General features: G+C 29.5%; 2 protein-coding genes and 1 long non-coding RNA gene across 4 annotated transcripts; 2 read left to right on the top strand and 1 right to left on the bottom strand.

The window, feature by feature from the left end:
• Nucleotides 1–429: 429 nt before the first annotated feature.
• On the bottom strand, nucleotides 430–26,895 carry Axn (protein axin). Of its 2 annotated transcripts, XM_003698402.4 has the most exons (8): nucleotides 26,456–26,895; nucleotides 5,325–5,480; nucleotides 4,128–4,932; nucleotides 3,622–3,786; nucleotides 2,225–2,910; nucleotides 1,808–2,118; nucleotides 1,392–1,687; nucleotides 430–1,275 (listed from the first exon to the last, which is right to left on the bottom strand). In XM_003698402.4, the coding sequence occupies exons 2-8, from the start codon at nucleotides 5,389–5,391 to the stop codon at nucleotides 1,149–1,151; spliced, it is 2,457 nt and encodes an 818-aa protein (XP_003698450.1). In that variant the 5' UTR covers nucleotides 5,392–5,480; nucleotides 26,456–26,895; the 3' UTR covers nucleotides 430–1,148. The 2 variants fall into 2 exon arrangements, with proteins under 2 accessions (XP_003698450.1, XP_012348801.1); XM_012493347.3 differs by lacking the exon at nucleotides 3,622–3,786.
• LOC105736849 (uncharacterized) lies at nucleotides 15,775–20,360 on the top strand. Its single transcript, XM_086910451.1, has 3 exons — nucleotides 15,775–16,101; nucleotides 16,502–16,667; nucleotides 19,589–20,360. The coding sequence occupies exons 1-3, from the start codon at nucleotides 15,972–15,974 to the stop codon at nucleotides 19,602–19,604; spliced, it is 312 nt and encodes a 103-aa protein (XP_086766577.1). The 5' UTR covers nucleotides 15,775–15,971; the 3' UTR covers nucleotides 19,605–20,360.
• On the top strand, nucleotides 26,645–27,720 carry LOC147657321 (uncharacterized). The gene is made up of 2 exons (XR_015292652.1): nucleotides 26,645–27,091; nucleotides 27,158–27,720. It is a non-coding gene; the product is annotated as an uncharacterized LOC147657321 (long non-coding RNA).
• Nucleotides 27,721–27,998: the final 278 nt, after the last annotated feature.

The following is a 27,998-nucleotide window of genomic DNA, read 5'->3' as shown; positions in this document are numbered from 1 at the left end:
AATTTTTTTCCGGTAATGTAATATAATTTTTAATAATAATGAAATTTTAGCTTTCCATTTAATAATTATTAATAGAAAAAATTTTATGTTTTATTGATATCTTAGACGTTTCAATGTGGTATATCTTCTTAATATTTTTTTTCGCAATATTTTCGAATGCGCGATATATTACGTATATTAAACAGAGCGTGTGTATTTATAATGCACGTAATATATCTTCTTAAAAACTAATTTGTAATAATGTTCTTTCCTATGTAAATCTAGGGTCTATACAGACCTTACTAAGGCGAATCTACGCGGGCCTTTGTACAGTCGTTTGGAAAACTATGGGAAGTCTTTAAAGGTAGTACATAATTCTAACGAACTAAAAAAAGAGGAAGAATTTTAAGTTTTTTTAGACAAATATTTAATAAAATATTGATAAATAAATTTTGATAAATTAATTTTTATTATCCTGTTCAGCAATATTTTAACTTTATTATTGTTTAATATTTATTACTTAAAGTTACAAAAAATATTGTTTTATTTGTTAGGATCTTATTAGTTTGCATTTAACAGATTGATTTTTTAAGATTGTTTTTCTAATTAATTTCAAATTTGAATATATTATTTTTTATTATATTTTATAATATATTATATTTTTATTATATTATATTTTTTATTATAAAAAGTGTCTAAAATATAATGTACGATTTTTTAATATTTTAATTTATTAAATTGTTATAAATATTTAAAGTTGATTTTTTTCCACTGAAAAAAGAAAATATTTTTTTTAAAAGGCCGCTATTTCTTCATTTTTCAAAATTATAAAAAAATTGTACACTATATTTTAGATATCTTTATAAAGAATAATGTCCTATCAAACATGACAATAAATAATGTTGTATTATTTTATATTGTAACTTTTTTGTATTGTAACTATTTTGTAACTTTAAATGATAAAAATTATACAAGAATAAAAAATATTGTTTAATATGATATTAAAAATATCAATATTTTATTAAATAATAACTTAAAAAAAAAAACTTAAAATTTATCCATTTTTTTTTGGATCGTCAAAAGAGTGTACATCCTTAAATAAAATTAGTTGCGGCACTTGTTCGAAGATAGCACGTTCTTTTTTTCAGAATAATCCTTGTTTCAGTCTATCACTCGAGCGTCTTGACTTGCGCCATAACTTTACCCTCCCATAACGGTAGGACTTCAGAATCGTCGGTTATTTCTTCTTGAATAACCTTTGTATCCAAGTCCTCGCACTCGGTTTTAAAGAAATATCTAAAAAAAAAAAAAAAAGAAAAAAAAATAAATATAATAAATATATGAATAATATTCAAAAATAAAAAATATTATATATATAAAACTTATATAAATAAAACTATTTATGCATTTACCGATAGCTGCCTTTTTTAGGAAGGTATTCTTTAAATTGTTTTAAAGTGATATTGTGACCAGGAATTTTAGTCCTATAAGGAAACTGTTCGTCACAGAAACTGAACACAACGGTGGTAAAATCTCCAATATCTTGCTTCGTCTTCTTTAACGTTGATTGATTAGATTGGACATAAGATTGACTTTGTGTTGTAGGCTCATACGATGATTGTTTAGAAATATTAGAATGACGTTGTTTATTCGAACGTGCTCTATCTTCTTCTATTAATCTTCTTCTTGCTTCTTCTAATTGGGTTGCCTATATAAAAAAATATATATATATTTAGATTTCTGATAAGTATTATTTAATTTAAATTATTGTTATATTGTACTTTATATATTATTAAAAATAAATATAACATTAAATGAAAATGTTTACTGTATGAGGTTGTGGTAAAGGTGGCATTCCTGGATCTGCAACAAAAGGTTGAGCAGGAACACCCCATGTTTCCCTGTTTGTCCTTTCCAAAGAGCCACTACGAGAACCATATTTCTTCCCATGACGGCTATGTTTGATATCCGCTTTTTTGTCAGTTTCTTTAAGCCACGATAAAAGACGAATATCTTTGCTAATTGTCGATGGTGGTGCATCACTTACAACGCTAACACCACTATCAGTTAATTCCGTCATAGATTTCTTTGTGGCTGATCTTCTAGTCATGTCTGACCTTCGGAATCTTTGATCATGACCTAAATAAAAAATGTAATATAATAAATGTAGGACAGAGAATGTATATTTTGATAAAAATTTAAGATTCAATGCATTATTGATTTTGATATTTGCTCTAAATTATACCTTGAAGATACAAGTCTTGTTTATGGAGGGAATCGGCATAATCAGATGGCACGGATTTAGATTTAGGCAAGTGAGATCCTAATGAACTCATGGAGCCAGCTCCGACAAGATCGCTGCCTTCTTGAAAATCGTGAATATTACCGCTATCTGCTGAAAATGTAGAGAACACGTCCTTTTCTTTTCTTTGTTTGTACGGTCGTGGATAATTGTGCGTAGAACGTCTTCTTTCAGGCGAATGCAGTCTTGGAGATGAAAGTCCTGGAGATCGAGAAGGCGTTAGATCCGACCAAACTCGTGACACATGTTGATCCAAAATTGCTTGATCGTTATCTTCTTCTATCATTAACTTTTCTCGTAATGCATCAGCTAGCGCTTTGGCGCTAAGTGCTCCACTTGACATTTCCAATGATGGATCTTTATTAATTGCATCACTCTCTTGCAAATGCCTATCGAGTTTTTCCTGAGATTCTCGTTCACGTTTAACGTTCTCCAACTTCTCAATAAGCACTTGAGCAAATTCTTCCGGTTTCAGAGGATGCATTAAGTCACGCGGTACTCGCTGTGTACGAGGGATGATAGTATGATGCGCCAGCGGATCACGATTTAAACTAGCTGAATCTTTAATAGCTCTACTTTGTCTTATATACTGTTTTTTACTTCGTTGTTTACTTATTGATGCTCCATCACTGTAAATAAGAAATGTTTGAAATTTTATATGTTATTAATATAATAGAATACGAACATAATTTTATTTTATCCTAAAAAGTAAAGCTAACGATTATATTCATATCAAGCAATGTTATTTTTATTAACTGGATAAAAAAATATTGAAAAATTTAGATATTCTTAATATTTTAATACCATAATACCATAAATTATTTTAGTTTTAACTCTTTAAATAAAAATATAAATAATAGAAAACAAATAATTATATTTCTTTTATTAAATTTTTGAAAATTTAACATTACAAATAAAGAAAATATATTTTTTCAGCTTTTCATAGCTATAAATTTTAATAATTATGATATATATATATAATCACTTAAGATATGAAATAATACTTTGTTATCTCTTTAAGAATTCACTACAAAAAATTGAAATAAAATTTATGAAATCAAAAAAAAATTTTGTGACAAAAAGATTTATGTATATAAATTTAGATGTATGATATATATGAAATGTATGAAATAATAAAAAAAGAAAATATAAATTGAACATAAAGGAAATATTAAGTAAGATTACATTTATTGAAATATTTTTATTGTGAATTCTATTTAGAGAATTTATTTAAAAAGGATAAGAATTAGAATGGAAATTATTTTTAAATAATAATAATCCTATTATAATATATATAATATATATATAAATTATTTATATATAAAATAAGAAAAACGTACACTGATGAATCGGTGAGAGACATATTGTCTGACTCAGTTCGTGCATCACTGCTTAAGCTTTGAAGTTCTGAATCCTGTCTGGATACTGGGTTATATGAGGAATATTGTGCGTGCAGTCTGGGTGCGAGCATATGATATGGACTAGTTCCATGTTGCAAGTAAATGCTATAGCGCCACGCAATATGTCAAATCAAAATAAAGAAAACAAACAAAAAATTAGAAAAGGTTTTGGCAAAAAATATATTATAACAATCTCAATACATTTAATAAGAAAAACAATGAAAATACTTATATAGTATATTCTATTCTTTTATATTTAGTTTCATGAATTTTGGAAATACTATGTATTTATATAAAATATTATACACTACAAAACATGGCAGAAAATCCACACAACAAGCTTAAGGAAAAAAAACAAAGTTGTTTATTTAATGCAAATCTAACTCTAAAAAGCATACTAATTAATGAATATTTTAAATAAAAGTTATATAAAAAATATATATTACCCAGCATACGCTTCTGGCTTTGGCCGAAGATCCAACGCCCTAGTTTGTTGAGTAGCCATAAGCATATCTTTGGTCAATCTCAGTTCACCTCTCAATTCCCCAGGCGTTTCACTAGCTGAATGTGAGCTATGTATGGAACTAACAAATTCACTGTCTTCATGGACAGTGGGCAATAAACTTGGCCCACAAGAAACAGACATTTCTCGACTGGACCCCGAACTAGGACATCCACCAGAATCCGGATTTTGACAGGACTGAACGTATTGAAGATACATATCGGATCGAAGAAAGTTTGGATATGTAGTCTCATTAATAAGACGTTCAACTTCCAACTGTACGGCATCAAATACTTTTTCATCTGCCCTTCCTTCTTTAACCCGACGAATAGCCTCCTTTCGAACATCTTCTGGTATAGCTAACTGTGACTTAAGAAAGAACTTTCTATAGATAAGTTTAACCAATTGATTTATCCTTTCAGGATCATCTTGTTCCTTGAGGCCTTCACAGGCAAACCAGAAGTTAAGAGGATTGGCATGAGGTCTGCCTTCTTGATCCAAATATTTTCTGAACAATTCCAAGCCCACTGGATCCTGCAGCAAGGAATGCAGGTTCCTGGCCCACCGCAAGCAAGCAGGTGGTGAATCACTTTCCATAGTTGTCGTACTACAGCAACCTTCCGGTTCAAATCCCAAAGGTGCCGAAGCATCGCAACCTGAAGCTGTTGGTGTTGCAAGAGAAGAACGCCTAGGGGTCAGAGTTGGACTCTGTGGACGGAACCTGCTGACGTAGTTTCCTGTTTCCTCTCCTATAAAATTTTTACAATTTACTTTTATGTTTCTAGTATAATATAAAAAATCAACAATCTATAAAATATTATATGGAATATTTATGTCACATAATATTTTGATTTATTATAACTAATAAAATTGTAAATAATTTCATTAGATTTTGATACCTTTTATTAATTTTACTATATAATAATATTATATAATATAATAGTAAAATATAAATTTAGTAATTTACAAATATTTTCTCAATAATATATACTTACAATAATATATTTATATATATAGTTTAACATACATATATATATATATATATATATATATATATATATATATATATATATATGTAACTTATATATAACTTAATATATATAACTTATATATAATTTAAATATATATATACATAACTTACCAGGCACTGGTGGCCGTGGAGAGTTTTCATTGAAGCAATGTGCTTCGTTCTGTCGAGATCCACTCATCCTATCTATTATGGCCTTCACGTATTATTTTGCGCTCTATATTTAATTTAGGCCCACAATGCCTCTTAGTAGACATGGTTAATCCAAACCTAAGACAAAAATAATAACTTTTTATATATACTATTATAAATTTAAATATATATATATGTATTTATTTTTAAACATTCAATAAGAATAAAATTTTCAAATATATTTATTAATATATTACTATTTTTTATAAAATAGTAAAAAAAACTATTAAAAAAATCTGTTAAAATCAAATTTATATGTAATTTTTATATATTAACTTTGATATAATTCATATCAAATATGGGATATTTGGATATATAATAATATAATATGGGAAAACATATTTTTAATTCAGAATACTCGAATACAAAAGCCCCAAGCTAGGGATGCTGGATCGATCGAGCCCTGTGGTGAGTCATGTACCAATTAAGCACCTAAGGATGGTTTTCCTATCCCGAAGAACTCTAAGGGCGGAGCCTGACAGAAAAACTGTAGGGTAGCTCCTGGCAGTCTGCGCATTGAAAGATGCTTCTCTATATATCCCTATTGGTCCGCGCAGAACATTTGTGTGGTATTGATCGACAAAAATTATAACGCAATCCATTGAACACTACAGTCAACCCCAAATCCAGCTCAGTTTCCAAAATAAAATTCACAGGAGAATAGAATTTTATTTTGACAGGATGGATAGATATTAATAGTTCCATAGAATAGGGTATCCTATACAAAGAAAAGACTATTATATCCCTAAGATTTAGTCTTTTGTTATGATGAGCTATAGAAATATGATTTCATAAGCCTCCTATTATAAGTACATCTGTACCATATTCATATTTACATGGACAGCAAAATATAATATTATTAATTAATGATAATAATAATATTATTTAATAATAATAATTATTGTCCATTTAATATCTAATACCAAAATAATATCATTATAAATATGCATTGAATTTTGTTATTATTTTTAAATTATTTACTTTAAAAATATCAATCTAAATTTAACAATTTAAATTCCAAATCTAATTAATTTAAATTTGAATCATTCAAAATAAAAATAAAAATTAGGTAATATTTGCTTACTATATTTAAGATAAAAATTGAAATATATTATGTAAAAATGTATGTAATAGATATAAATAAATTTTTGATATACATAAAAATTCTATATATACAACCATAGAAACTTGATCTCTACCTGGATAAGAGGGAAAATATGAAATGAAAAGCTGTCATAATGAATCATCTCACTTCAGTGCACATTTACCTGTATTAAAGGATGAAAAGAAATGTACATACCATTTTGCTGGTGCTTTTTAGGAATGACCTTGGAAACTCTATAGCTTTACAAAATCTATTATAATTTGTACAATTATATTGACCTCTAGCACAAGTATCTTCTAACTTCTTTTGTTATAGAACAGAATGAACATACGATACCACTGTTGACGCGTCTCTAGGCAAACTGAGCTAAGGCTGCGTCCTGACCAGGACTGACGCTACAGTCAGGACGGGTGGAGTAGGGATATAATGTCTGATCTTGTCAGAATGAGAACCGTACAATTCTGATATTTCTATTCTAAATAAAAATATAAAAAATTCTAATCAAAAAGTCATATTAGTTATATTAAAAATCTATTATTTTTGAATAGATTTGAATTTTTAAAAGATTTATTTTAAAATAAATATAAATTTTTTATCTATGTGTATATATTTTTCTTTTTAATAATTGATTTTCATAAATTATTAAACATAGGAAAATATAATATCAATTTGATAATTTACATTTGTTTTTAAATAATATATTATATTATTAAACCATAAAAAATTTTCAAAATTTTTTTCTTAAATTCCATAAATTTAAATTTTATATATTTATAAAAATTAAAAATAAAAATTACTAACAATAATATATAATATACTAAATTTATTATTTGAAAAAAAGAATGTTATTTACCTGAAAATTTTGAATTGTATAATAATTAAATAATTCATTTTTTAAATATAAATGAATTAAAAAATCATAATATAAAATATAAACGTTATTTTTTTTTATATAATAATTATATAAAAATAATATTATCTTAAAAAGAAATTTCAAAAGTTTTAAATTTTATTTATATATTTTAAAATCAAATAAATAAAATCACTATTTAAAAAACATAATAAATTAATACAAAATTTCATAAAAAAGGAAAATATAGCGCTTCAACCACCTGTAACCACAGACACTGCTTCAGTAAACCGTTATGATTTTATTTACAACTTTGTTCTTTTCATGCTAACAGATGGCACTAAATTTAATTTATCATAATACGTTATAATTATATTGTTTTTAATAAATTTTTTTTATATATATTTAATAAGACAAATAAATTAAATTTTAAATATTAAATGTTTAAACATTTATATTATACATATATATATATAATATTTTAAAAATATAATTTTATTTAAAGAAAAAAAAAGAAAAGGAATTAATATTTAAAATTTAAAACTTTAAAATATTTTTTTTTAATTTCAAAATTTTATTAATAAATAATAACCGAGCAATGATTGAAAATATTCATCGACTGATTTTTATTTTAAAATTTTCTATTTAAAATTTATTTTAAAATTCTTTTTAATATTAATATTTTGACAAATCTTTAAAAATTATCTCCTTATCTCTAGATTTTTTTATTATTTATAAGAATATCAATTTAATACATATATATTATAAATCTAAATATTTTCAGATTGTCTTTGGAATTATTACTAATATTTAATAATGTTCATTATAAGATTTGTAATAAAGTAATTTAATAAAAATTATTCTATTATTAGAAAAAAAAATGTAAAATATTAAAAAAATTTTTGAGAATTTAATATTTTCATTAATGTTATAATTATGCAATTTTAAAAATGTTAAATTTAAAATGAGACTTCATTGTCAATGTGACGAATTCTACAAGATAAACTTCAAAGTCCAACCTTTTAAAAAGAAGTACTTCTTCGTTAATCACTACGAATATTTGAAATATAAATTCAAGGATGATTCATCATTCAATGTAGATACTTCATTAAAAATCTTCAATTTAAATAATGACCAAAGTGTGAGAATAATCATTTCAACCTTATACACATTTCCCTAATATCTTCTTCATTTTCTACTTGCTTAATGATGTCCGTCGTTATAATTATTCGAAGTACAGCACTGTGAGATATAATTATATGTCGAAAGAAATGCGTCACGTGCATGAAAAATTATTAGGATTGTTGCCTATAATGATTAGAAATTTTTAAGCGCAGTAAAAAGGTTCGCTGATTTTAATTTTGAATAAATCACCCTTTGACTTTTCAATACTTTTCAAATATCAAGACTATTATTTTAATAGATATAAAAATTTTAGCTTTTGAAATGTATAAACTATTTATTTGATTTCTCTTATTCTAAAAATTATATTAATATTTAATTATATGTTACTTTTTAATTATATAACATAATTTGAAAATAAATAAATTATATAATAATGATAATTATGAAATATTATTTTTAACATTAATTACATAAACAAAATTAATTAAAACTCGCAATATTATTATATATATATAATGAATCGAATTTTCTATAGGTGAAAACCATAATTTAGAGAATATAAAAAAGCCATCTGGACACGATAGGAACAAGATTCATCTCCAAGTGACACGGTATGTGCTCTTTTCGCTTGGTCGGTAAATACTAGGATCGGTGTTACCCTGCATACCGAACGGCTTGATATCGACGAATAAAAATGCCGTGAATCTATAGAAGGGTATTCGTAGATATTGAAATTTTCTCGAGCGTACAAAAATGTATCAACCATATGGAATTTAAATCCTGTTTCCCACTCACATTGCATTTTATTCGTTCGAAAATATTTCTCGGTTTTCTCGAGAATGTTGAAATATTAAAACTTACAATACTATGATTTTTGCAACGCTATTTCAATGATCTTATTCCATTTTTATATTTTTCTTTCTGATATATTTAATATAAGTTACAAATATTATTATTCTGAGCAAATGATTTATTTATTGTTATTGCTGTAAAGTAATATATTTTTAATAGAAAATTCTATTAATATTGTTTAATATCAATGTTGTTGTTGTTGTTGTGTCATTGTTATTATTATTATTATCAAATGTAAATGTAATTGCCATGTAAATTTTAATTGCAAAATAGTTTATTTTATTTACAAATATTTATATGATTTTATTTAAAAATACCAAAATATATTTAATTTTCTAAATACAATAAATGCAATAATAATAAAATCCAATATATTTTTATATGACTATTAATTATCAATTTTTTAAGCCATATCATTAAATATGCGCATATCAAATCCAAATACATTGTATTGCATGTTTCTTATGCAGTTATTGCATGTATATACTTTAAACTTTTATCCAATTCTATATATCAGGTGTTTCAAATTATTTTATCTTTATTAAAATTAATTTATATTTTGTATTAAATTTTTTTTATTGCTTTATATTAAATTTAACATCATATTTAAAAAAAACCTTATATATTAAAGCAATTAAAAAAGTATTATAAAATTCTAATTAAATAATTATATTAAATATCAATTGCAATGACGAATAGAAGGCAAAGGAAGATAATTTTCAAAAAGTTTTTCTCGAACGTAATTAGCATTTCCCAAAGGCGCTAATATTTATCTTTTACAATGAAAAAAGATTGAAGAAATGACAAGTATTTCGAAGTCACCGGTTAGATGACGAGGCGAGGGAAGGGCCCTAGCTCTCAAAGAGCGTGGTTCGCCGAGCGAGGCGTTCCGAAAACCTGTAATTACGGACCCGACGTACATCAAGCGGTGCCGCCAGCCGCCAGCCACCAGCCACCAGCCGGCGAGGTCTGTGTCTTCCATCTCCCTTTTTGCCTTTTTCTCTTCTTCATCGCTTTCCTCGTCTTCCCTCTGCCTTTACCTGTACCGTCCTGTTCGTACTTCTTTCTTTCTTTCTAACCTCTTCATCCTTCTCTGGTGCACGTTTACTCGTTCGTTCTTCCGTTTTCTTTTCTCTTTTGTCTTCTCTTTCGTTCTTTCTGTCCACTTTGAGCGGCCTCCCGCTTCGACTCCGACAGCGGTCCACCTTATTTGACCCTTTCCCCCTATACGCATCCAAAGGACTCTCCGATTCCTCTTTTATTTTATCCTCTTACTTTACTTACTCTCAGTTTCTTTCTTTCCTCTCCAGCATTTCTTTTTCGTCTCTTTCTTTTTATCCGTTTCTCCTACCCCTTTCTCTTCTTTTTCACATCTTAGATTGCTCTGTCGGCAATCGCGGCTTGCTACTTGGAATTGTCCGAAAAACAGATTACAACAGAAAGAAAGAACGAGTAGGAAGGGAGAAGAAACGATGAGCAACATTTCTCATTCTTCTTCGTTTCTTTGTTTTCTTTCATTTTTCTTTTTGAATTTTTTTTTTTGGCTTTCGTTATCTTTGATTTCATTACGACATAACGTTTGTATATCGAAATTTATCCAGTTTTCTCTGTATCCTTCTATACATTCTATCTCTTTTGCTAAATTTTTCATACTCCGTTGATAACGTTTCTAACATCGATGAAAATAGATGTTTGTACTAATATTTTACTTCGATCATTTTTTATGCAAAAACATGTTTATACATTTTAGAAATACATTTTTTTGAAAGATATTAGCGTAGTTTAATAAGATACTGACAAATTGAAATGATTTGCCGGAAACCAGAAATGTAAAGAAATCTCAGTACGGCACTGGGCAATCCGAAGCTTCTCAAACGAGAAAAGCACACACGACGCCCATTCAGCTAACCCTTTCAGGCTCTCTCTCACCCTTCCGGTACCTGTAAGTTTTCTACCAACCCACCCATCACGTCATCCTCCTCATGCGTCACCTTCTTCCTCTTTCTTGCACCTTTAGGTTTCTAGCTGTGCTTCGACCTCCGGTAAAAATCTCTTTTACGCGCCCAACCGAGGAACTCTGTCTCAGACGATTCTATGCTTTTCTTACGACCACCATTTAAATTTCCACATGGCTTTACAGAGTATAATTCGAATTTTTTATCTTTCTCGACATTTTCGTTCGCCCTTCTTTTCGTCGACCTTCGTTTTTTCCACACAGCAGTTACGAAACTTTCGTTAATACGACCGCGAAAAAATTTGATTCTTTCTCTCTTTCTCTTTCTCCTTTCTTTAAAGAAATTTTAAACTTTTGGAAAAATTGAGTTTGAAGAAATAGATTAGATCGAAAACGTATCGGCTTTGTATATTTTCCATTATGAGACTATAAATCTAAATGTTACGAATTACACATAATTACATTTCACTTTTCTTTTCTTTTATTAAACTATTTTTAAATAAATTCAAACATAAATGAGAAGCAAATTTATATTTATGAATCGTATACTTATAATTAAAAATGAAATATACTAGAAATCATTTTTGTTTCATTAACTCTTTTATCTCTTATTTAACAAATATAAAAATTTGTTTATAATTATTCTATAGTTATAAAAAATATTTAATTGTAAATATTAACAGATATGAATATTTTTTTTAACTGTAAATTGTAGTGAAAATCTAAGAAACAAAAAAATAAATATCTTATTATGTTTACTTTCTAAAATCATAGAAGAATTACCACTTTACCCTCGTGTTGATTTGTTAATTTTTTGCCTTTGTAAATTAAGAAAAATCAGAAATTAATTTGGAAAATTGTCATTACGACTAAATAAAACTTTCATTAGAAATATCTGTCAAAGTATTTTGAAATCCATGCATCTGTTATATGTTTCGAACAAAATCAATTATATTCAAAGAGAAAACGTAAAGGATATACTTATTTGCAATTTTTGCGGGAAATATTTTACTTTTCTAAATGAAAACTTTTATTTTTTAAATAATTGAAATAATGATGAAATGAAAAAAAAAGGAAATAAAAAATTCAATAAAAGTAATATTTTTAATGAAGTTTGTCTATTAATCTATTATATGATCGACATCAATATATAAGAATCAAACGTCAATAAGATCGATATATCAGAGTTTCTCAGTAATCAATATTCAATAAAAAAGTGAAATCTACTTATCAACAGTATTTCAAATAAATTTTTACATGAAAAAAAATATTGATCAGTTTTTATCTCGTTTATTTCTTGAATTCATTTTGATTTCTTTTGAAGCTAGAAAAAAAATTATTCGTATAATCCAAGCTTAAATTACGCAATGTTCCAAAAGCAAATGGCAAAATATGTTATGATAACTATACCATATATACTCTTTTAGAGGTGTTAGAAATGATGTATCTAAGTATTGAGTGTCCATCATCACGATTATGGATTATCAATTAAATAATAAAAGCAATGTTATCAATGTTGAAACGGAAATGATCCCGATCAGGCCATAAACATGGCTTCTAAAGTCTTTTGAAGTACCGACAAGGATTTGTTAGTGAAAGACCGAGCGGAAACGGTCAAAGGCGTGTCACCGTTATCGCCAGATGACTTTATGTAGTGGTATTATGCCTCGCGAGCTGCGAATCTTTCAAAGAAACTTCTAAGGGACCGCTCGGCCGGCAGCTACATCGACCGTCGGTCGTCGACCGTCACGATCGCTGCGACTGTCGACCGCCGACCCTCGACCATCGACTTAGGAGAATGTTCACTGACGTGTCAAGATTCCTCGTCGCCCCGCCTTTCTCTTCTCAATTCCGATTGACCTTCATTCGTTGCCCCTTCTCCTCCCACTCTTCACAATTAAGTATATGCTTTAGATTATTCCGACCAGACAGATTATTTCAAGATCAAAGATAAAAGAAAACATTTTCATTAGCATTAATTAAAGTATTCTGTTGCGAATGTTATATTTTGAATATTTATTATTATTTATAATTATTATTTAAAGTGTATATATTTGAAATGTGGGATATTTTTGATTTGTATAAGAAAAATCGATGATGTTTTGTTAATAATTTTAAAATTATAAAGATAAATTTCATTTCTTGAAATAAAAGTAGTTATATATTTAAAAAGAAAAAAAAATTAATCGATTTTAATTGCTAATTTAAAAAATAAGTTAATATTAAATTTTAAAATAAATTTAATAAAAAATATAGATTTTTTTTGTATAGTATTTAATTCTTTTATGTTCTTATTTTGAATAATATAATAATATTTAAAAAAATAAAGTTTAATATATCAAAATGAAATGCGCATCTTTTTTAGCGCCTTTTATTGCCAACTCTACAAGACTATTCTAAAATACCTCATTCTCGTAGTGATACATCGATATATTTTCTTCATCGGAATTTCATCTTCTTTATATTCACTTATCTTGTACATTTTATATGTTTTTGAGGCAACCACTTGTTTGTGTCATTTCAAAAGTTCACGTGTTACATGTAAACATCTCTTGTGCAAACTGTCCATAATTATAGATAAACTCAATACCTTAATAAATTGTTCGTGCAGAAATCATACTGAAACGTCACACACAATTTCAGATTCGAAAGTTTCCTTTTTATGTAAAGTATATGTGGTAGAATAACAGAGAAAAATCACAATTGTAGTTCATATACAAAATAATTGATGTAATTGAATAGGAACTATAATTTTCAAATAATTACACTGTATACAAGAAATTTTGTACAGTATTGATGCAATCATTCAGGTAAAAATATTTGATTCTCTTAATTATATTTTTGATAATTCGTGTTAATGTATTTATGCACTCTTCTTGTTGTTTATTTTTACACATTTCATCAATTAAATAAAATAGCACATAGAAATAACTTGTCATTTTTATTTAAAACAAGAATATATTTCATCTTCATGAAAATTAAGCTCTGGTTCACAATGCAATCACGAAATCACCATTCACAAATAAGGAATTGAATTTTGATTATAACTATAGTTAGATTATAATCAAGTGAAGAATCCACAAAGCTTTTGTTGGATAAAGCATTCATAAGAATCGGGCTTGTGTTTCCAAAACATTTTCATCTGTACAAAACCCATAAAACGTTCCACGCATGGCTCTCGCGAAATATCGAGTTTATGTTTTGAAACAGGTTCATAAACCATGTCTGTGTTGACATCATTAAAATTACTAACTGCTTCACATTTTGTTCTATGTATACAAATCACTAAATAAATATATCATCACTTAAAGAGAATAATATAATTTTCACGGATATATATATTATTTTTATAAACGATAAAAATAATTCGATACAATTAAAATTATAATATTTTTTTTATTGTAGAATTCTTACACATATGAGACAAATTCTATGAAAATTATAGGGAATTTCACTGGCTTGTAAAATGTTGGCGAAACAAATATTTAAACGCACACTTAGATTATATATCGATAAAAAATACCACTGATCAAACAAACGTATATTTTCTGATTGCCGGCTTGAAACTTTATTTCATGAAATCTTTTCGTTTATACCGAATCAACGAAACGAGCATAAAAATAGGGGCTGAAGGAACGGTTCGGTTGAATGTGAATACGACAAAGGATGCCGAGGAAGACCTATGCCCCATACAACGTACACGGTAAGACTGAAACTACACAGTGACCGTAGAGCCAAGGGAGAGCGAGCATTATCTCTCTCCCTTGGCCTTCTTTCTCACTCTTACACCATCTTTCTTCGTCTTCTTTTCTTCTTGCTCTGCCACACCTCCCTTATGGCTACAACTGCTTCCCTCTTTCTTTCTCTTTCTTTTACAAAGTTTCCCTTCCCCGTCTTCCCCTGCTGGTTCGACCATGGTGGACGTAGGACAAAAAAGTGGTAGGGTCCAGGTATAAGGGCAAATTCTGAGTTATATATACGTACCTATCCATACTTTAAAACTTGCATGAAAATACGAAGGTTTTCATAAATTTGAACAAGTAGTTAGCTTTAATGATGAGATCAAAGTATTTTTAAATTGTTAAATTTGTACGATGAAATAAAATTATATTTTCAGATTAAAGAAGTTTATATTATTGTTGTATAAAATACTGGTACTAATGTGATATTCTACTAACTGAATTATTTATAATTTTATGTTTTTAATTTTCATTATTAATTATTATTGAGAAAATATTTCTATAACTTCTATTATATTTCTATTTTATATTTTTATATTTCATATAAATATTTATAGTATTATATTATTGTAAATTTAAAACTAAATAAAATAAAGAATTATTAATTTTTGATACTATAAATATACTATTAAAATCCAATTGCTAAATAATCGCTATTATAAATATTGTTTGATTAAAAAAAATTAACATTATTACATTAAAAATACATATCAATAATTTAACGCCATCTATCGTTATTGAGTTTTACTATCATTGACGCCATAATCTTTTTTTTCTGTCTTTCACACATATTTACATTGTGATTACAAATATAATTAGAGATAAAAAATAAATTATAATTAGTAAAAAAGTAATTAAATGAATAATATTAATAAAATATATTAATAGAAATAAATGAAATGAATATTCGCTTAAGAATTAAATAAATAAAGTGGTTACTTAAATGTGTAAAGAATGGAAAAGCATAAGTAAAATCGTTTATCGTCAACCGTTGTCTAACACAGACGATCTCTTTAACTTCGTGTTCAATGAAATTCGATTGAAGTCGTTGCCAAACAACTACTTCCCTCCAGGTAAATTACAAGCCGACGCACTGATTTATCTTATCCAACTGCTTTAACCATAAATTTGTCGTGACGTTCTACGTAATTCTATCCAATATGCAATGTCAACTATTTTTCCATTTCTTTTTTTTCTGATAGAATATTTTCCAACATTGTTGATGAAATATTTAATTTCCTTTACTTCTGTCTTTTATTTTATTTCATAATTTTAATAAAATGGTTTTAATAAAATTATATTAATAATAGTTTTAATAAATTTATAATAAAAAATAAAAAAGAATACATTTCATAAAATATCTTTCAAGATTTTCTTATGTTCCAAAATTCACCTTTGTATACGCATTATTCTAATATATTTAAATTAATTAATGTATTTAAATTAGAAACAATTATAAATTTTACCATATAGTTAATGGAAATAAAATTATGGACGATAACCGAAAAAAGAACGAAGAATTGACGAGGGAAGAAGAAAAAAAAATAGAAACAGAAGGAAAGCGACGAGAAACGGTCTACCGAGCCGCCGAAGAGAGAAAGAGAGAGATGGATTACGAAAAGACCATTTGCGAGCAAAAGTGAGGAACTATATAGTAACGCATTGGTACTACTTGCACAAGGCAGAGCGAGAAAGACGAAGCGACGGTGTGGCGGAACAAGTGAGAAAGAAGAGAATGAGTGTGTGAAAGTGAGAGATAGAAAGATAGAACGAACGGCGCGCAGCAGTGGGGAAAGAAGAGGGAGAATTACGATGAGAGGGTATAAGAGAAGGAGAATCTCCGTTTGATCTTGCCGCCGCACGCGATCCCACACACATATATGCGCATGTTCTGGCCTCTCAATATGGATTCGCATGAATGCACCAACACATCGCGCCAGTTAAAATCTCTCTTCTCTCTCACCTTGCCACACAGTCCTGGGTGCTTCGATCGACAGTGCACAGCCAGGGTACTCTGTTGCTCTTGGATGTGTATAATAAACACCGTGCGAGCCAACTCAGCCGAGTCGCCTATAATTTCTCGCGGAAAATTATATGTTAATGCGCCCTTAATGGCGTCGTTCGTTAACGGGATCGTTGTACAGGCCCAAGGGATAGAACCGTGCCGAGAGCGCAATTCGATTCGCTCGAGCATGCCGCGAGCAGCGCGCGAGTCGTCATTCAACAACTTCGCGGTCATAGTTTCTTGTATTGCCTTTTCTTCTTGAATACATATATATATATATATATATATTTATATATATATATATGTATATATTTATAGAGAGTGTGTTTGTACACGCTTCTTAGAAAAATCTCGGCGAATATCTTTAAAGCTGATATTATAATTTAGCGCGCGTATGCGCGCGCATCGATTCAAGATGTGTTTATAAATGCTCTTTATATATGGTGCATTATTCAATGATTGTATTTCTGGCTTTAGATGGAAAAACAATTTTTTTTTTTATATTATAACATAATATTTTATATTGCCGTTGCAGATTTTACAGGTAAGTTAAACTCTTTGAACAAGAATCATGATTGCTTTAGAAATAATTTCTTTTAGAAACTTTGCTATATTTTTACGTATATATTTAATGTTTTAAATGAATTTTAAATACTTTTCATCGAATTAACCTAAAAGATCAGTACGGATTACATGAAATTGCCACATAGCGTATTAATTGTTCAAATTTCTATTTGATGAATAGGAGACCAATAGTTTTGATTACTTTACATGGTGTAAATAAATTAATTTAATTTTTTCAAGATGCAAAAAATAATAATATATAATATATTAAACTTTATAGAATTGAATATTCTAAATTGAAAAAAATTACAAAGAAAATATAGATGCAGTACTGATTCTTAATAGATTAAATTCCAAATCTCTTATCATAAATTTAATGGATATTTTAGAATGGAATTTAATAGAAATTTATAGAACATAATGTTCTGATAACATATTTCAAGCACAAAATACATTGCTCCATCGTTTTAAGGTGTCATATCCCTTTGACCATTTTAATGTGACAGTATGTATCAGTAATAATTATGGATGACACGGAAGCTAGAAGATTAATCGAATCCATATGCACAAAAAATCGTTATATCTTGCATGAATCGGGAAGCGATCGAAATATTCACATGATCGAAACGAACAATTACACGAAGTATCAGTACATATCGCGATAAGAGGATAAAAAGACGATAGAACGGTCTTTCTTCCCGAAGGTAGTAATACTCATGACTGTTTGATCGACCTCTTCGGACGGGGAAAAGAATTTCCCGTGGGTCCATGGTAGTGGAACAAAGTCCTCAAAGAATAAAGATCGCCCAGCTAAAAACGTGGCAAGAGAAGTGGCGCCTTTGACCCTCATTGTCTGCGCTCTTTGCCCGTCGCATGCACGGCCTAAAGGACTCTGTTTATCTTTTTCGCTTTCTTCTCTTCCCCTTCGTCTCATTCGCGACAATACATACATACTCTCTTCCCCTCTTCGCGCCCTCAGCAAGCTCCTATACGTAACTACACACCACGGAACCCTGTCCTTTTTCGAACGATTTTTCCTATCAATCTTGTACGTGTAATTCAATTTTCTCAAATCGATATTGAATGATTAAATCTTTTGAACATATCAAAGGGAATACTGTATCGACATACGAATGTGAAAATATTTATCTTTTGTAGTATAATTAAAAATTAGGAGAAATTTAAAACAAACAATTTAAAAAATAATTAGATTCTTTTATCACCAAGATGGAATTTTGAAATTTCTGACATCAGAAATATATAGAAATACTACTATTAAATTTAATTCATATCTAAAACTATCTTATGAATAATTTTAAATTGTTCATTTCTTTACATAATGTCGATTTATATCTAAAAAAAAAAAAAAAAAAAATAGCAATATTTACTTTATAAATAAATTTTTGTATCTGATTTTCTATTTATATTACTATATTTTTAGTCTTCATAACTAATAAACACAATAGATTTTTTGATTGTTTTTCTATATTTTGAAAAAGTTACATTTAATCAATTATACTATACCGGGTTTTATTTCTATTTATAATATTTATTTTTCAAAAGTGAAATAGTAACGTAATTTAAATTTTATTATATTTTTATAATTCAATTATTGATCAATCGTAAACTAACAATAGGGCTACTTGAAACTTTCAAATTTAAAAAAATTCGCAAATTGTCACAACAACAATCGTATAATAAGAAACCAAGTTTGAAAACTCGACTTCCATGAAAGAAACGCCCTAATTATATCTCGTGGAAAAATAGGTACCGAGCAATTACGTGTTTTCATTGTTTCTTTTTTTTTTTTTTTTCTTAGGCCCAGTCTGCTCGTTAGTCGATACTCGTGGTTACCGATAGACTAACGAAACCTCGAATAACTGAATCAGACGATTCGCTTCTTATATAAAAGGTCTGTCTCATTCACCGGCTTATATCTCGCGTCATCGTTACACGATATACAATTGCATGTAGATATATTCTTGTTTTAGTGTACTTGAGTCGTGATAGCACCGTATGCGACCGATGTATCACTGATGATACACTGAAAACCAGGTATAGTACCCACTTGGTCGCACGAGAAAGAGGATTGACACACAAATTGAAATAAACGAACCGACGACACCGAGAAACTGAATGATAAAATGGTGATGGGTGAAAGAATGAGAGCACAAGAACGAGAGAGAGTGTGGAAGGGGGCACAAACAGTGAGAACAGTGCTACAGACAATAGAGACAATTATTGCACACAGACGGAGGAGATGATGGATCAAACGCGGTACCATTTCGGCGCCCCTTTATCTTCTTTCACTTATCTTTTCTTCTCTTCTTTTTTCCTACCATCCCTTTACCACTACCTCTACCTATAACCACCCCTAGTGAGCGCTTTTCTATCCCCCCCTCCCCCTCTTATCGTAACACGTTTCGTGTTTATTTCACTTTTTAACCTGTTTAACTTTGATAACAGGCGCACGAAATTACGATTCAACATCGCGCATTCAATCATTCGTTTTACTATTAACGTACGCAAAATAAGATAATTTTATGTTACAAACCTTTCATTTAATGAAATATCGCAGATTTCTATAAGATACTTTATAGAAATGTTTTAATATGTATAAAGTAAACAGCGAATGTTGAACACATCGCATGGCTTTCAAAGTGATCCGAAACGTAAATGTTGATAATGTAAATCTCTCTGTTCTTTGCTTTGTAAAATTAAACAAGAATAAATTTGAAAAATAAAAAAAGATTCAAATCCAAATATGCAAATATTCGTACAATTTTTTTCAACTTTTAATAGCAAAAATCATTTAGAAATATTCCATGGATTACAAAATAATCATATCATGAAAAAAATTTGCAAAAGAATAAAATTACTCTAAACGCGTCCCCCAATACGAATTTTCTTACCCAATTACACAACTATACACCCTACGTATAAAGGCAATATCATGAAATAGGATTACACGCATGAATGGTTCCTCGAGATCAAGCAGGAGACACTTCTCCAAGGATTACGATTCGCAAGATTGAAAGAGTTATTTCAGGTCATAGGGTTAAGTGAACTACCCTGTATAAAAGGGAGCAACGCATGAGCCCACCCTCTGTTGTCGTGGCGCGTACACACAGTTATGGGAATCCCCTAGCGTGAACCGAAGATCGGAAGAGTGGGCGGTACCCGGTTCGTGATCGTGCCGTTTGATACCACGTGCTCAGTGTGGTTAAAGCACAAGGGAACTTTACGTCCTCTCATTTTGATATCAAAGAGTTCTTCCCCATTCCGAGGATCTTTAAATCGATGTTCTTTGACTTTACGAAGCTTTCGCCGGTAACATCCTCCTCGTCGCCCTGGCTCCTTCATCTTCCTGTTATTCTTAACTCTTATTTTTGTATACTACTCTCCTTTGCGTGCGCTGGAAAGTGACTGGTAAAAGCTTTCACTTTATTGCCGATAATTGCAGAAGAGGAAGAGGTCGTTGTTCAAAGAAGCTTGTTAGATGCAATAAACGAAAGGTCACGAAGACACGATCCCTTTTTTCCTTTCTTTTTTATTTTCGTAGCCCAACCCCGATATTGGTTGTAGTGTACGATTATTAACATTTATACTCCCTTTCGATTCAATGAAATATTGTAATCGTATTAATAACGCCGGTACGATTGTTCTTCCTGTTCGAGCCAATACTTTCGTGATACGGAAGTGAATCATGTTATTAATATATCTGTACCTATCTGTATATAAAGTGAGTCATGAATATGATAGAGGAGCTATAAAAATTTTTAACCCACTTTTTATCATAAACTCTACTTGGAAATTTAAGCATGTATTTATGTAAAATAACAGGCATTATAAAGCTTATACGAGGGTTTTTTTAATAAACTTCTTTAATGCTGGATCTGATAAATCTGTGAAAATTATATATTAGACTAATTTTAAAAAATAATATTTTGTTTATTCTTATATTAATTTTGATTATAGTAACTCGATAAACCAATTATGCGCTATCGATTTCTTAAAGAATAGAATTGAATAAAAGTTTTAATCGAGTTCCTTAAAATAGATTAACCTCTTGCCTTATAATATCGAGTCACACTCATGGGGCGAACTATTCTATACAATGAAAGCAAATTGTATTTATAACATAATTGGTTTGTGAACCTTGACTTCTAATTTTTAAATTTCATCTAGGACTAATAAATAGTTATAAATATTTATCACGATATTTATCAGATTTATAATATTTTGAATGATAATTCTAAAATAATTTATATTTTTAAATATTCTAATCTCTATCTCTAGATTTAAATATGAAATATTAAATATAAATTAAAAAATATTTTAGTAATTTATATTTAATACATTAAAATGAAAAATAATTAATATTAATTTATAATATTTGAAATAATTATTATATAACTATTTTTAAAGTAGTAACGAAACATTATTACTGAATGTAAGGATTGTGGCACAAAGTAGCATTGTATAACGACTATATACCTGATGTGATTATAAATGCCTGCAAAGGTGTCGAAGCCATTAGAATTTAAAGATTCATATGTATCATGAATTACAAGTAGTTGGATGCAATTCCCTATTCTAATAGAAAAATACCGTTGGAAATGAAATAATACGAAGTAACAATGAAATGTTATTTTCGTGATACTGATATTTAAACAGGATAAATGCAAAATTAACTAAATTCTCATTTAAATTACATTTACAATTACATTTTTTCAATTCTCGTTATTTCGAAAGCATAAGTGGAAGCGAGAAAATAACTAGCATATACAATTTAACAATTTAATTTTAGTATATACAATATAATTTTAGTATATACAATATAATTTAATTTAGTAATACAGCAATTTTATTCGTGAAAATTGAAAGAGTAAATTGTTTGATGTCTAAGTCTGACAATCTTTCAAAAAATTTTAATCAAAAGTTAAATGTAATTCGTTTGTTCAAAATAAAATGTTGTTCTTAAACCTTACTACACCCACTTTACTAAACACAAAATTGCTAAAAAAAGAAGTTAACTAAATCTAGAAACGTTAAGAAATCAACTAAAGCAAAAGTGTTTTCATTATTTTCAAATGAAAATAAAAATAAAGAATGTTAAAAAATAAAAAATTAAATCATTTTTTCTTTAGCGAAATCAAAATTATTGACATAAATCGTAGTTTTTTTTGATAAAAAATTTTTTGAAACTTCATTCTCGGATTACTATCTACTTTGGTACATATATAAACAAAAAATGATAAATTAAAAAAGAAACCAGAAGATTTAAAAAACCTATTATCACATCAAACAACAAATGATAAAGGAAAAAACCTAGCACCGTTAAAAAATCAAATATTAAATCAAAGCATTCCATTTAATTTCCACGAGATTAATGAAAAACGTAGAACAAACGTCCCAAACGACAATTCCATTTTTGAATGGCAAAAGAGTAAATTACCAGGTGCCTACCGTCTCTCTAACGGAGCTTCAAAAATATCCGAGAATCGTAGAAGCAAACCGTGGTTCCCTTGCGAGTAACAATGGGAACACAGGAGAACGGCCGAGTGAAAGAGGCCGAGGGAAAGATGACAATATTAAGAAAGCTTACAGAAACGTTCGCCGTAAAGGTTTATTGGCGTGAAGGAGTTGTGGAGCGTGTCTACATCAAAGGCGACCGCTTCTGAACTCTCTATTCCCTTTCTACTTGAACCCTCGCCGACATCTCGTCACCACCTCCACTTCTATCAACTACCACTGGCGTCCATTCGCTCTGCCAAGGTTGTGCACGCAACCAGACACTCACCCCCGAATGTGTACCCTAGGCACATTCACCACGTGCGAGTTCCTGCACCGTTGGTTATTAACATCCATTACCATCTCAAACGGGACGCATTGCGACGCACGATCGAATCTCCACATCGATTAGGAACCGGTTAACTGAACGTAAGAAATGGATATATTATTTTTCCATTTCCTCGTCCAACGTTTAATCGTTCGAATTCCTTTGTGTACACTCATTCACGCGTGTTCTTAATCTTTGAAAAGTCTAAAAGATGTTTTAAAACGATTGATGGATATGAAAATGAATGATAAAAACGAGAGATTAAAGGATAGTTATGATGAAACGCTAGAAGATTAATCCTTAACCGATTCACCTTTAGTGGAATTACAAGGTACATTAATAAAAAATTTAACTAAATATAGTATAATAAAATACTGCCTGTATTTTTCAGTTGTTTTTTTTCTAGATTATTTTTCTATGCAGGAGATAAAATTTCATAATAATTTTCTAACATGAAAAAGATTATACGATAGCATTTAAATTTATTTAAAATGGTTGTTTATAAAATTATAGTATTCAAGCATCTAAATTCTATTCATGGAATATTCATTTTTTTAAAAAAGATATAATTTCAATGGAATTCTGTATTATTAAAAACATTAAATTCATATTTGAATTTATCAGTTGTTATTAGAAAACTCAACCTAATTGAAGATTATCGAGACACTTAGCATGATGTGATACTTGAGAACGAAATTATCATAATATTTATAATCTCTGAGATATTCTAGAACTCCACAGTAGCAGTTAAGGGTTAATCATTTTGGAGTACAAGGAAAATAAGAATTTATGGAAAAATGGAATTTATTTCTCTCTATATTCTATCTTGGAAATATACCGAAAACCGATACATAATTGACAATTTTGAGACTTAAATATTATTTCTAATATCAAATGTATCTTGTTGAGATTCATACATGTATCTCATGATTGTAGCAATTGAGGTATTATCGGATAATGTTACATGTTACAATATGTTATAATTGAATTATTAGTATTTGGTTGTCAAGTCTAACATGTAATTACCTGTAATCCGTGCAATCTGTTCCACTTAGTCTTTAATTATCAGTGTTACCTAATTAATCAGATAATCAAAAGTTTAATCTCTATGCTCAAATATTACTTAATTATAAAAAAAAAAATTGAACTGAATTTTATGAGAAATAAGAGATTTTAATCTCATTGTATTTTCATATCATATAACAGATAAACTCGATTAAGATAATTACTTTCAATTAAAAAATATACGACGATTAAATGCACAAGTAATATGATTTGCAATGGAAAACATTTTTGTTTAACAGAACTATATGTTCTTATTCGAGTACGGTATTGATACGATGCATTAATTTAATGAGCTAAATCATATATCGTGATTTACCTTTACTAACATTCCATGAACATCAGCCGATGAAATTTCCCACCGTTTTAATCATTCAACAGTGATTCTCGACTGTTATATCATAAATAAAACCATCTCATAATGTATATTTTATTCGCTTAATCGATCTTAAAATTTTTCATAATAAAATCTAAATTATCTTGGAATCAACTAATAATCTCTCAAAAAGAAAGAGAAAAAAAATTAAATTTGACTTCACTGTCAATACCCTCTCCCCTCACCTAATCAGATCAAGCATCTTCCCAAACAATTTCTCAATGGGATTGTAACTGAGCCAGGAAGTAAGTAGTGTCTTAATTATTCGCCGCATTTATTGTGAACTGTCGTCAATTACGGAAAGAAGCCAGAATAATGGACGGGGAGCTTGGTGGAGAGGAGAGTAGAGAAGAGCGAGGGTGAGGGAAAGAAGAAGAAGGACTCACGACGACTACGATTCTATCGGTTTTTACTGAATTATTTATAAAATCACTGATTGATATTCACGATTATCAGGAGAGGAGCGCGCTCACACAACGTAAGCATATGTATTGTTTTGATAAAGAGGGCAGAGGAAGGAGTACGGGGAGAGCGCGCGTGTAGCGAAATCGTGTATATTACGAGAGACCCGCGGAGATGAGAGGACTCGCGCGCGGTGAGGTTTCAGGATGAAAAAGGAGCAGAGTAAAGAGGAAAAGAGAAAAAGGAAGAGAGGAAGAGAGAGAACGAAACGGACGTGGAACCGGAACGATCGCGGAGGCTCGAGGGAAAAAAGGTAGGGCACGAAGCGAGGAACGAAACTGCGACTGGCAGAAAAGCTGGTGGAACGACTCGAGAAGAAAACGCACGGTTGCGTTCGGTGGTAGGTACGTCAAGAAAGAGAGCTCGATTCGTGAATACACGCGCCCCGAGACGCGCAAAGCTCTCGTGGCTAGAGTGTAAGCAGAGTGAAAGAGAGCGGGAAAGAGAGGGAACAGGAGAGAGATGGATAGAGAAAGAGGGAGGGAGATAGTCGATTCCCGTGAAAGAAAAAGGTGAAGGAGGGAAAAAGAGATGGAACAGGGGGCAGAGAGATGAGGACGAGAAGGAGAGGTAAACGAAAGGAACAAAATGGAAAAAAATAAAAATCCGAGCAGAAAAGGGACGAGAAAGTGATCGGAGCGAATAAAACAGGATCCGGGGACGTAAACATTGCGGTGTATTTTGGAGCGGATGATGCTCGGTGTTACGCACGAGGAAATCGTTTGTGTTATTTTTTCGGTTTTCTTTTTTTTTTCATGAGATTCTGCCTGTCGACGTTTCGACGACAGTTAAACATCGCGAGTTTTAATCTTCTAGTATACAAAACACGGTTGAGTTGATACACGCGCGATCCTGCGACAGGAAAAGACGATAGATAGAGAAAAAGAATGATACAGGCGAAAGAGAAGAAGTTAGCGGTAGATGAAAAAGAAAAGAAGCAGGAAAGAAGGCAAAGGAATAGAGAGAGAGAGAATGAAAGGCTGGAAAAAGAAGAGGAGAGAAAGCGAGCGAACCAGTGAGCGAGCGAGTGTGCAAACAAGAAAGACAAAGATAGGGAGAGGGATTTTAAGAAAGGAATCGGTGCTCTCGAAAAAGAAAAGACGATAGTGGACTTACTCGGTATATCCGACGGTGCTTGTATTTGCTAATGCCGTGATGACGATGCGTCTCTTCGGCGAGACCGATGTTCCATGCTCGAAAATGTCAACTATTGACGAAAAAATGGTACGGACTGAAACGCAGACACATCGTAGCTCTCTTTCTCGTCCTTACTTTCTCGCTCTTTCTTAGCGACGACGATGATTCGGCGTGAACTCTCGACACTTCGACACGACGCACACACGCACCACACTCACGACGAAATATATACACTGCGTCGATCCACCGTAATAATAAAAGCGACTTGACACGCAGAAGGCATGCAAAGTGTTTCCCGCTCGCATCGAATAAACAGAGATCACGGTGAATTCACGGGAAATCGGACACTATACAGCTAGGCATTTCGCGGCTCGTCTCTCAGGCACATCTTGGTCGCCATCGAGATCTAACACGAGTGCGCGGGACGCGCACTCTCGCGGTCCCTGCCTAAAGTTGCCCCTTCAAAGACCGGCCAATCAACGGGCCGCATGGCCTATGCCCTTGCCGCGAGCAGTCCTGTATCTAGTTGACGCGCCGTCATTCATTCATCTTTTAGAATTTTGTTTTTATGAAACTTTAGAAAAATAGACTATTCTTTTTTATTTTTATATTAAGGTAAGTAGTATTTTTATCATGAATATATCTTAGTGTTTAAAAATATTGATTATCAATTTGTTTTAGTGCTTTACGGCATTACTAATTAATGCTCTACCAAGAAACACATACACAGATGTGTGCTCACATATACTCAATGTATCATCGACAGTCGCGTATCTAATTAATTTATTGCCTTGTTCCAAAAATTTTTAAAAATATATGAAATAGATTTTTTTTCAGAAAATTGTAACTCTAAGTAAATCTTTTAATAATTTTTATATATATTATTTTATTGTAAAATTTATTATTATATATTTATACACATTTTTTAAATTATTTATAATTTAATATATTAATATATTTATATTATTTCAAAAATATTTTTTTTATTATAAAGATTGTATTCAATTAATAATTAATTTCATATAAAAATTGTATTCAATTAATAATTATAAATAATCCTTTTACGATCATTTAAAGATATTATATGATCATAATTAATATTATTACATAATTATGTAAATAATAAATTAAATAAAGAAAATATACTTAATTAAATTATATATTAATAAATTTATAAATGTATTATATTATAAATTTAATTTTTTATATAAAATATATTATAAATAAAATTTTAGATATAAAAATTCAGAAATAAATTTTTTATTATCAATATTAGATATTACATAGAAACACTTACTTAATAATAATGTAAATATTTAATATAATACAGATGATTATTTAACACAAATGAATACGCCATTTTTGTCTATACATAAAATTTGATTTTTTCTTTTATATTCTTATTAATATATTCGATAATTAAAACAATGAATTTATAGAAATATTTATTTATATAAATATTTATATTTTTTTCACTATTGAATATTACCTGTTAGTACTAAACGAAGATTAATATTAAATT

Source organism: Apis florea, unplaced genomic scaffold (genome assembly GCF_048593485.1).
Source record: "Apis florea isolate Af1SG1 unplaced genomic scaffold, ASM4859348v1 contig_3184_pilon, whole genome shotgun sequence".
Lineage (NCBI taxonomy): Eukaryota > Metazoa > Arthropoda > Insecta > Hymenoptera > Apidae > Apis > Apis florea.
The sequence above is the reverse complement of the archived record's forward strand: the minus strand, read 5'-3'. Positions and strand labels throughout refer to the sequence as shown.

Excerpts from the sequence above, each read along its gene's own strand:
- Axn (XM_003698402.4), bottom strand. The coding sequence starts at position 5,391 with ATGAGTGGATCTCGACAGAACGAAGCACATTGCTTCAATGAAAACTCT. Across the intron at positions 2,911-3,621 it reads TCTCTCACCGATTCATCAGT|TGATGGAGCATCAATAAGTA; the intron begins GTACGTTTTTCT and ends TCTTATTTACAG. Across the intron at positions 2,119-2,224 it reads ACAAGACTTGTATCTTCAAG|GTCATGATCAAAGATTCCGA; the intron begins GTATAATTTAGA and ends TTTTTTATTTAG.
- LOC105736849 (XM_086910451.1), top strand. The coding sequence starts at position 15,972 with ATGTGTAAAGAATGGAAAAGCATAAGTAAAATCGTTTATCGTCAACCG. Across the intron at positions 16,102-16,501 it reads AAACAACTACTTCCCTCCAG|TTAATGGAAATAAAATTATG; the intron begins GTAAATTACAAG and ends TTTACCATATAG.